Source organism: Vombatus ursinus, unplaced genomic scaffold (assembly GCF_900497805.2).
Source record: "Vombatus ursinus unplaced genomic scaffold, bare-nosed wombat genome assembly UNPS02014961.1, whole genome shotgun sequence".
Lineage (NCBI taxonomy): Eukaryota > Metazoa > Chordata > Mammalia > Diprotodontia > Vombatidae > Vombatus > Vombatus ursinus.
Genome location: NW_020954739.1, coordinates 591,212 through 602,101, shown reverse-complemented (window position 1 = coordinate 602,101; position 10,890 = coordinate 591,212). Strand labels below are relative to the sequence as shown.

At 48.4% G+C, this 10,890-nt stretch overlaps 1 protein-coding gene across 1 annotated transcript in view; it reads right to left on the bottom strand.

The window, feature by feature from the left end:
• Window positions 1-5,680, bottom strand: part of PLVAP (plasmalemma vesicle associated protein) — a 16,959-nt gene extending 11,279 nt beyond the window's left edge. The window contains exon 1 of the mRNA XM_027845436.1: window positions 5,219-5,680. Within this exon, the coding sequence (XP_027701237.1) occupies window positions 5,219-5,587 (369 nt within the window). The 5' untranslated portion in view covers window positions 5,588-5,680. The remainder of the gene's footprint in view (window positions 1-5,218) is intronic.
• Window positions 5,681-10,890: the final 5,210 nt, after the last annotated feature.

Below are 10,890 nucleotides of genomic sequence, written 5' to 3'. Positions count from 1 at the left end.
AAGAAACTAAGTTAGGGAGTAGAAGTATGGTATGTGGGAAGGGCTTTGAATCTGTAGTAAGAAGACCTGGGTTCAGATCTTGACTCTGCTATTTATTATCTTAAGCAAGTCTTTCCTTTCTCTGGGTCTCAGTTTCCTCATCTGTAAAATGGGGAGGTGGACCTAGATGATTTGAGTTTCTTTCCAATGTTACTTCCTATGATCTTATACATCTGAGAGAGTTACGACAGTTAAAAAGTGATCTATAGCTCAGCCTGGCCCTTAAAAGTTTGTTCTCTTCATAAACGACTATAATTAGTATTACTTCTATATAAACAAATCATATTGATAGGTTCCCCTCCCCCCCATCTTCTTGCGTATCTCTCCAATATCAATGTTAAGGACACTAGTTTTCCCTGAGGTTATATGTTTATCATCAGACTTTCCCATATACTCTGATGTTATTAACTTTTTATATATTAATGAGGATAATAATAATACCTAGCATTTCTATATAGCTTCAAGATTTCCAAAGTTCTTTTCATATCGTCTCATCTGATCCTCATCCCAATCCTGGGTGGCAGGTGCTATTATTACCTCCCTTTTTTTGTTCAGTTGTGTCTGACTCTCTGAGATCCCATTTGGGGTTTTCTTGGCAGAGATACTGGAATGGTTTGCCATTTCCTTCTCCAGCTCATTTGACAGATGAGGAAACTGAGGCAAACAGGGTTAAGTGATTTGCCCGGGGTCACACAGCTAGTGAGTGTCTGAGGCCAGATTTGAACTCAGGAAGATGAGTCTTCCTCGCTCCAGACCTGGCACTCTAATCCATCACACCACCTAGCTGCCCTACCTCCATTTTACAGATGAGGAACCCGAGGCTGGCAAAGGTTAAGTGATTTGCTCCTGGTCAAGCAGCTCCTAAGTGTCTGAAGACAGATTAAAACTTTGCCACATTTAAAAACATAAAGGTCCAGGACCTTACTTCCTGAAGACCAATTGTCCATTTTCCTCAGTATTCCCAACCATAATCCAGGGCTGAAGCGCCCTGGGTTTTTCTTCCACAGGTCCCCCCTGCTGAACCTGCAGAACCCTTGAATTCATCCATCCCCTCTCTATCCTGGGTATCCTGGGGGTTGCAGCACCCGAGCCTGTGAGGCTGAGGCCTTGAGCACAGAAGAGGCGATGCCACGAGGGGGAGAAGCCCAGACCAGGCCCGAGCAGAGGAGATAGAAGAGCTCTGCTCAAGATGGGCTCCAGACCTCCCACACAGGAAGAAGGCAAGGCCCTGCTGTCTTGGGACCAGGCTAGACTCCATCTCTAGCCCCCAGGACTTCCCGGCCTCTGGGCAGCTTTACTCTTGTCCCTCCCTCATCCCCGTCCTCCGTCATCCTCTCTTAAGGCTCCTTTAGGTGGTCTCCCAGTTTTAAATTCTCCAAAATGGTTGGCCTCCTCCACAAGCTTCCTTGACTCAGTCCAGGGTGGTACTTGTACATAAAGGCATAAACATGGGGTGGGGAGTGGCAGAGGGCGGGTTGTGACCCTGGGTTTCTTCCATTTTCCGTGCATGAGGGACAGTCGATGTCTGTTTTTGTATCTGCGGCATTCACCGCCCAAGAGAGGCACCCTGAGATGCCTGGTGCCGTTGATGGGAGATTAAAAAAAAACTGCCAGGAAAAACCAGTCTCCTGAGGACACTCCCTAAAATTTCACCTCCTTCCCATTGACCTGGAAAGTTTCAGAGGGTGTCCTCAGCAAGTCCCCAGTCTGAAGGAGAGACACGCCGGCCCTGAGGAGGCCTTTAGTCTGAGGGGAAGTCATCGCTGTCAACCTGGGAGGGCAGAGAGAGCCCCCAAGCTCAGGGTGCCCCCAGCCAGAGGGGTGCATAGGATTGTCAGAGGGGGAGATAAGGCTGCCCTCAGGGAGGAGCCCCCAGCCAGAGGGGTGCATAGGATTGTCAGAGGGGGAGATAAGGCTGCCCTCAGGGAGGAGCCCCCAGCCAGAGGGGTGCATAGGATTGTCAGAGGGGGAGATAAGGCTGCCCTGGGGAGAAGCCCCCAGACAGAGGGGAAAACAGCCTTGCAGTCATGGAACCCCCCAGTCTGAAAGGGAAGCAGCCCTGGTCGCAGGGAGCCCCCAGTCTGAGGAGGCTATGACCCAGAGTGCCCTGGCACAGAGGAGGAGACAACCCCACCTTGTTGCAGTAGTACAGCTGGGAAGCCCCTAGTCAGAGAGGGAGCCACGGCCCCCACCCTTAGTGAGTCCAGAGTCTGAGAAGGAAGCATGGCTCCTGTTCTCAGAGAGCCCCCATACCGAGGGGGAAAAGGACAGACACACACAGAAGAAGGACATCTGGGCGGCTTCCTGTGTCTGAAACGGAGGGTGGGGGGAGGCTGGGGTGAGCAGGGATTTGGAGGGGGGTGGGGTGGGGCAGCCATCCTAAGGCCTCATTCCAGGAGTGACCTAGAGTCTCTGGGGAGGCCTGGTTTTCGGATATCTCTTAGTTCCTGCCAGTTTCCTGATGGAGAAACTGAGGCTGGTACAATGGATGTTTCCTAAGCGCTCTCTTCCCCACACTGGGCTCCACCCAGAGAGATTTCCTGAGCTCCCAGCCCTCCCTCCTGCACCCCCCCAAACTGGGCACAGGCTCCCAGAGATGAGAAAAAGGAGGAGGCAAGGTTACTCTGGGCTCTAGTTATTACAGAGGTAATCACCCGGTCTTTAACGTGGCTAGAGGGCAGGGCCCAGTTCGGTTCTGTCTCTATAATTCTCAGTGCCTGGCACATGAGCTTTAATAAATGATTGCTGGATTAGACTGAAACTTTTTCTCACATGTTATCACTCCCTTTTACAGATGAGGAAACTGAGGCCCAGAGCAAGGAAGCAACTTGTCTAGCCAGTCAACTAGCTGGTCATTGGTAGAGCCAATATTTGAACCAGGTCTTCTGAATCCATGATCCTTGACCCTGCATCATTTAGCCTACCACAATTATATTGGGCCATATAATCATTATCATCATCATCATCATCATAATGGACAAGGGGCTCACATTTCTATAGCGCTTTACAGTTTGCAAAGCAGAAAGGCAATGGGTCGCTGTGGATAGAATGCTGGACTTTGAATCAAGAGGGCCTGGGTTCAAATCCTTCCTCAGATGTAGATTATCCGTATGACTCTGAACAAGTCACTTAACCTTTTTGAGCCTCAGTTTTCTCATTTGTAAAATGGGGATAATAATACTCATAACTACCAAAGGGACCTCAGAACAAAGACTATCAGAGCTGGGAGAGATCTTAAAACATAAAATGTCAGAGCTGAGAAGGCCCTTAAAACACAAGAAGATAGAACGTCAGAGATGGAAGGGACCTTCGAACACAGAACGTCAGAGCTGGGAGGGCCCTTAAAACACAAGAAGATAGAATCTGAAAGCTGGAAGAGACCTTAGAACACAGAACGTCAGAGCTGGGTGGGTCCTTAGAACACAGAAGACAGAACGTCAGAGCTGGAAGGGACCTTCGAACACAGAAGGTCAGAATGGAAGGGACCTTAGAACGTAAAACATCCAAGCTGGAAGGGACCTTAGAACACAGAAGGTCAGAATGGAAGGGACCTTAGAACATAGAACATCCAAGCGGGAAGGGACCTTAAAATGCAGAACAATACCTCACAGGAACTATGGGAGGCACAGGATAGATAACCTTTGTGCGGTGTTTTGTAAATCTTAAAGCACTCTGTCAGTGTCAGCTATGATCATTAAACCCACTTCCCTGGGAATTAAATGGTGAACGAGTGTTGTTTTCTACATTTTCCAGGTAAGGCAGCTAAGGCTTGCAGAGAGGAAATACTCTGTCTCAGATGAGCGGCATCGTAGCGCAGAGAGCCAATTTGGAATCAGGAAGGCTTGGGCTCTGATTCTTTCAGACGCTCACTAGCTGTGTGCCCCAGAGCAAGTCACTCAAGCTTGCTGGGCCTCAGCTTCTTTATCTGTCAAATGAGGGAGTTGGCTTCAATAACCTCCTTGGTGCCTTCCGGCTCTAAATATGTGATCCTATTATCAAAAGCCACAAAGGAAGGGAGGAGGCTGAAGAACATCCCTAGTAGGGCAACTAGGTGGCACAGTGGATAGAGCACCAGCCCTGGAGTCAGGAAGACCTGAGTTCAAATGTGGCCTCAAGCACTTACTAGCTGTGGGACCCTGGGCAAGTCACTTAACCCCAATCACCAAAAAAAAAAAAAAAAAAAAAAAAAAGACCATCCCTAGCCAAGGATGAGTAAACACGGCTGCCTCACCATGCCCCCAACCCTGGCCGACCTCCGGGTATGTGACTGCTTGAGACTGCGAAACAGTTCCAATGGGCTGCAACTTGTGCGGGAGAGACCCTTTGTTGATGTGTGTAGCTCTGTGTGTGATACTGAGTGTTTGAAAACAGTGGAAGAATATGGAAGAAGTAGACTACTCACGTGTGCGAGATTGTATGGGGTCCATCTAGGGATAGGGTTAGGGATAGGGATTCTACTTGTAATGTCATTTTGCTGGGGAAATCCCAGGTGAGGGAACTCCTTCCACCTATGCAGGATGGCACCTTCTCTCCAACTTATCATCTTAGACAGTTTTCTGGGTCAAGCAGCTTGCCCAGGGTCACATAGCCAGTTTGTGTGAAAGATGGGACTTGAACCCAGGCCTTAGTGTCTTTGAGGCCTATTTCCTCCCACTGGTGACCATGAAAGAGCCTGTAATTGTATGTGTGCAGCTGGGTGTGCCCCCAGAAGAGGATGTGATCCTGTGATGGGGCATGTGATGGTGTCAATAGGCACAGAACTGTGTCCAGACCTACGCCTGTGGGAAGCTGTGTATTGAGTGTGTAAAGATGCCTACGTCTGGGTAACAAAGTAAGCATCTGAATTATCTTGGCTCTGGCACCTACTTTGAGAGAGTCACTTCCCCTCTCTGGGCCTCAGTTTCCCCAACTGAAAAATGAGGGGGTTGGAGGAGATGACCTCTGAGATCCCTTTTGGCCCCACATCTGTGCTATTGTGCGTGATGGCGTGTGTGGGAGACCACAGAGGACTCTGGGTCTTCCTTGGCCCCCTTTGACACCCCATGCCTAGTAGGCACGTCCCTCCCGTCCCAATTAAAGAGGAGCGAAGATGATCCTGAGCTACAATATTCCCCACAGCTGTCCCTTCCCTCCCCTCTGGCCCTGGCACCAATTCCTGGGAGCCCGAACAGGGTCTCACCTGCTCCACTTGGCACTGGCGGTAGCTGGAGTTGATGCGGTCCAGGTCTCGCCGGCTGCCCACCAGCAGCTGCATGATGGCTTCTCGGGAGCGGGTGGTGATGTTCAGCTCCTTGGAGAGGTTGACATTGAGGGCACCCAGGGACAGCAGCTGCACCGACAGGCTGTCAGCCCGCTTCTCTGTCACCTGCAGGTGAGCCTCCGTGCCAGCATGGGCGTTCCCGTAGACCATGAACAGCACCAGGCCCAGGATGATGAGGAATTGAATGAGAGAGACGAACAAGAAGAAATATTTCAGGTAGTACCAGCAGCCCCGGTGGTTAGAGCTGCTCACGTGGATCCCCGTCCGTGAGTAGCTGTTTCTGTCCATGGCTGGGCCAGGAATGTTCTGCCAGGCCCTCCAGGCCCTGGGCTCCAAGGGGAAAGGGGGGGCGGGGCCTCCTGTTGTCCACCTCCCCCTTCCCTCCCTGCAGTCTCTCCTGCCCCATCCTCAGCAGGAGGAGTGTTTATATTGCCCTGCTTAATATTTCCTCCTCCTGGCTCCTTCCTGCCCAGGAGGAAACCAGGTCCTGGGGTTATCATAACAAGCCTGCCTAGACTTGGGGGAGTGGTAGCCAAGGGCTCAAGGGAGTTAGTTAGAGTGGGAGCAGCACCCCTGACTGCTATCCTATTTCACGATCTGGAGTAGATAGGAGCTTCGGGACCATTGGAGACATGCTCTCCATGCCTACATCTCCTGTTTGCTGAGTGTGATACAACAGAACAGCAGACCCGGAAAGGACCTTAGGCCATAGACCAAGCTAGGAGGAGCTCTAGAATGTAGAACACAGAATGCCAGGCTTAGCGGGGTGGGGATAGGGGAGAGACCTTAGAACAAAGAACGTCAGACTTGGAGGGACTTTAGATCATGGAATGTCGAGTTGGAAGGGCCCTTAGAATGTAGAATATCAGACTTGGGGGGCCTTAGAACAAAGATTGAACCGAGAGTGGCCTTAGGACACAGAACACAGAATATTAGGTCTGAATGTGAGACTGGGGTGGGGGGAACCTTATAATATGTCAGACTTGGGAAGACCTCAGAAGAGAGAATGTCAGAGCTGAAGGGACCTCAGAACACAAGATGTCATATTTAGAGAGACCTTAGAACCCAGAATGTCGAAACTGGTGGGGCTCTTAGAACATAAAAAGTCAGAACTGGAAGACACCATAGAATATAGAATGTTAAAGCTAGTAGAGACCGTAGAATTTAGAACAGAACTGGAAGGGTCCTTAGAATCTTTTTTTTTAAAAAATAATTAATTAATTAATTTTAGTTTTCAACATTCACTTTTATAAGATTTTGAGTTCTAAATTTCCCCCCCCTCCTCTCCGTTCCCTAAGATGGCTATACATGATATAGGCTATACATGTACAATCATATTAAATATATTTCCATATTAGTCATGTTGTGAAAGAAGAATCAGAACGAAAGCAAAAAACCACGAGAAAGAAAAACCAAAAGAAAAGAAAATAGGATGCTTCGATTAGCATTGAGACTCCATAGTTCTTTCTCTGGATATGGATAGCATTTTCCATCATGAGACTTTTGGAGTTGTCTTAGATCATTACATTGCTGAGAAGAGCTAAGTCTATCAGTCAGTCATAGCACAACATAGCACAACATAGCATTGTACTGTGTACAACATTCTCCTGGTTCTGCTCACTATACTCAGCATCAGTCCATACAAGTCTTTCCAGGTTTTTCTGAAATCCGCCTGCTTATCATTTCTTATGGAACAATAGTATTCCATTACATTCATATACCACAACTTGTTTAGCCACTCCCAAATGGATAGGCATCTCTCAATTTCTAATTCTTTGCTACCACAAAAAGTGCTGCTACAAATATTTTTGTACATGTGAGTCCTTTTCCCATTTGTATGATCTCTTAGGAGTGCTATTGCTGGGTCAAAGGGTATGCACAATTTTATAGCCCTTTGGGCATAGTTCCAAATTGCTCTCCAGAATGGTTGGATCAGTTCACAACTCCAAAAACAATGCCTTTAGTGTTCTAATTTTCCCACGTACTCTCTAACATTCGTCATTTTCCTTTTCTGTCATATTAGCCAATCTGATATGTGTGATGTGGTATCTCAGAGTCATTTTAATTTGTATTTCTCTAATCAAGAGTGATTTAGAGCATTTTTTCATATGACCATAGATAGCTTTAATTTCTTCATCTGAAAACTGCCTGTTCATATCCTTTGACCACTTATCAGTTGGGGAATAACTTGTATTCTTATAAATTTGACTCATTTCTCTATATAGTTTGGAAATGAGAGGGCCCTTAGAATCTTGAATGTCAGAACTGGGAGGGACCTCAGAACACAGAAGTTCAGAGCTAGAACAGTCCTTAGAACATAGGATGTCCAAGCTGTAGTCTTGTCTCCTAAGTTGAACTTCTAGAGAACCTCAGAGCTGGAGAGCCATCTCGCCTACCTTGCACTAGAAGAGGGTTACTATATATAACAGGTAGTCATTCAGCGTCTACTTGGTGACCTTCAATGAGAGGGAACTCACTAACCCTCAAGGCAACAACTTCCATTTTTGGATGACTTTACTTATTAGGAAATTTTTCCTCTCATCTTCCCAAATCTGCCCCTCTGAAACATCTGCCCATGGCTCTGCCCTTTGGGGTCAAGCAGATCTCTAGTCTTCTATCCCACTGCCTTCTCATGTTGTGCATATGCTTTCCTGTTGTGCACATTTTATTTCCCCAACCATACCCTGAGCTCCCTCCCAGGAAGAAGAGAGTTTTCCCCTGTTTTCCCCCAGTGGTCCCTTCCCTTTCTGTATTCTCTAGTCTCTTCCAGTGATGACATTCCATGATAACATGGGCCGTTGTATAGGTGGCTCTGGCACTAGACTGGTCCTGTTGAGACTGGACCACCACAGTAGCCACCTGACAGGCTTCCATGCCTTCATTTTCTCCCCCTACAATCCTTTCTGCACAGAGTTGAAGGATCATCTTCCTCAGACCCATCACATCTCTCCCCTGCTCAACCTCCATCTATGGTTTCCCATTATCTCCCCAGGATAAAGCCTGATCCCCTTAGCCAGGGGCTGGATGGCCTCTCCTTTCTCCCTTGTTAGCCTTAGTTTGTCCACCTCCTCTTCATGCACCTTCCCTTTCAGCTCAAACAGAAAACTTGTGTATTCTTCCTTCTGTTTCCTTGATTTGTCTGAATTCCTGTAGTCTGAGACTGAGTCTGACCAGTCAGGAAATCGGGTCACAGGGCCAGTGTTTGGGTCAGGAGGCTCAGAGGCTTAGGTGGAAATTGGGACAGGGCAGTTGTCGGGGGAGGAAACAGGGGGCTGAGTAGTCAGTCAGTAAGCATTTATTAAACATTTGCTATGTGTCAGGCACCACTTTAAATTCTGGGGATACAAAGGAAGGCAAAAATAAACATTCTAACAAGGGAGACATCCCAGGTGCCTACAAGATATATATAGAGTAGGGGGCAGCTAAGTGGTGCAGTGAATAGAGCACCGGCCCTAAAGTCAGGAGGACCTGAGTTCAAAACCGGCCTCAGACCAAACACTTAACAATTACTAGCTGTGTGACCCTGGGCAAATCACAACCCCAATTGCCTAAAAAAAAAAAAAAAAAGATATATACAGAGTAGATGGAAGCCCATCTCAGAGGAGAAGGCACTAACAGGTTGGGGGTGGGGGTGGGGGTAGGAATGGGTTATTTCAGAAGGTAGGATTTGAGTTGAATCTTGAAGAAAGCCAGGGAAAGCCAGGAGATGGGATGGAATTCCAGGCATGGAAGATAGCCAGTGCAAAGTAATGGAATGACCCATTGGAGTTTATTGAATGGAGGGATGCTAAATGAGAGGGGATGAAGCAGGAGGGACCAATGAGAGGGCCACTGCAATAGCCCAGGTAGGAGGTGATGAGGGCCTGCACCAGGGTGGTGGCTGTGTAAGCGGAGAGCTTAAAGGATGGGAGATATTTCAAAGAAATAGGGTGAAGTCTTGGCAAGAGATCGGATGTGTGGGATGAGTGTGGGGGAGGAGCTGAGATGATACACAGGCCGAGAGCTGGAATTATTGGGAGGATGTTGACAAGAAGAGACACTCCTCTTTTGAGGAAAGAGAATGAATTCTGTTTTGGACAAATCTCAAGTTTGATGTGTCTATGAGGGCATCCAGTTCAGTAGGTCCAAGAGGCAGTTGGTGACGGAAGCCTGAAGGTCAAGGCTGGATAAACAGATTTGAGAATCATTTTCCTAGAGATTATCATTGAACTTATGGGAGGTGATGAGATCGCCAAGTTAGATGGCACAGAGGGAAAAGAGAAGAGGGCCTGGGACAGACCCCAGAGGGACCCCTAGAGTTAGGAGGTGTGACCTGAAGCAAGATACAGTAGGAGGAGAACAAATAAGAGCGATGTCACAAAAGCCCAGAAAGAAGACAAGCGCACACAGGAGAAAAGAGTGACTGACAGTGTTAAAGGCTGCGGAGAGGTCCAGAGTGATGAGGATTGAGAAAATGCCATTGGGTTTGGTAGTTAAAAGGTAACTTTGGAGAGAAAAGGATTGTGATTGGAAGGAAGGAATCAAGGAGGAGTCATTCAGACACACTAGAGTCTGACCTGGGGGATCAGGGGCAGTGGAATTTGGAATGGGAGAGTTGGGGGTAGTTTGGGATGGAGGCTCAGGCAGAGACCTGGGTTGAGGATTCAGGCAGGGGAGTTGGGGCAGTTTAGGCAGCTAAGGCACTAGGGTGGAAGTAATGGGTAATGGGGATCAGAGCTGGGGCTGGGATGTGGACTGGGAGGGATGCTGGGGACTGGGTGGTTTGGGGTGAGATGGATAGTGGGGGAATAGGAAATTATAGTCAGGAAAGGGGAATGGCTGGAAAGTGTAAGAAGATACAAGGAAGGAAAGGATCAGAGCCAGGGAGTTATTATTGGGAAATTATTCCTCCAAGGAGAGGAAAAAGGAAATAAGTCACTTAATGAAGGTCAATTAGGCTTTTTGTAAAGCCCTATCCCAGGGCAGCCACAAGAGCCTGTCAAGAAGACTGGCAATCTTGACAATTGGTCCAGAGACCTGGGGGAGGAGGGCAGCAGCCCCAGTTCTGAGAATTCCTAGGGTCCTGGTCAGACACAAAACCAGGCTCCCCGTTGCTAGCTCCAATCTGCAAAGCTAAAGAGTTGGCCACTGTCCAGGTAACCCCCAAATACCCTAGCTGGCTCCTTTCCTGAGGGGCCCCACTGCACAGATTTAGCCTTCCTCCCCCCTCCCAAGAATGCCTTGTCTCCCAGCTCAGTCTGGGAGCTCCCTGAGGGTAAAGTGTGAAGGCTGGACAGCAGCCCAGGCCAGAGCTGGCCAAGGTGTCTCCAACTGGGGGCTCTCTCCCCGGACCTTGCCAGGTTTATACAATTTCCTATTTTCCTTCCCGGCATTGTTCCCACCAGATTCCCAGCAGCCTCCTAGTTTCCTGAAGGGGGAGGGGAGGTCAGGGGAGACCTGGAGTCACAGAGTGGGGAGACCAGCCCTCACTCAGGGGAACAACCCACCTACCCGGAGAAGAAGACACAGAGGCAAATGGTCTGTGGGAAAGAATACCCACCAGGGCTGGATTTTGAAAGAATGAATGAAAAAACAGTTTTTAAGTTCTAGGG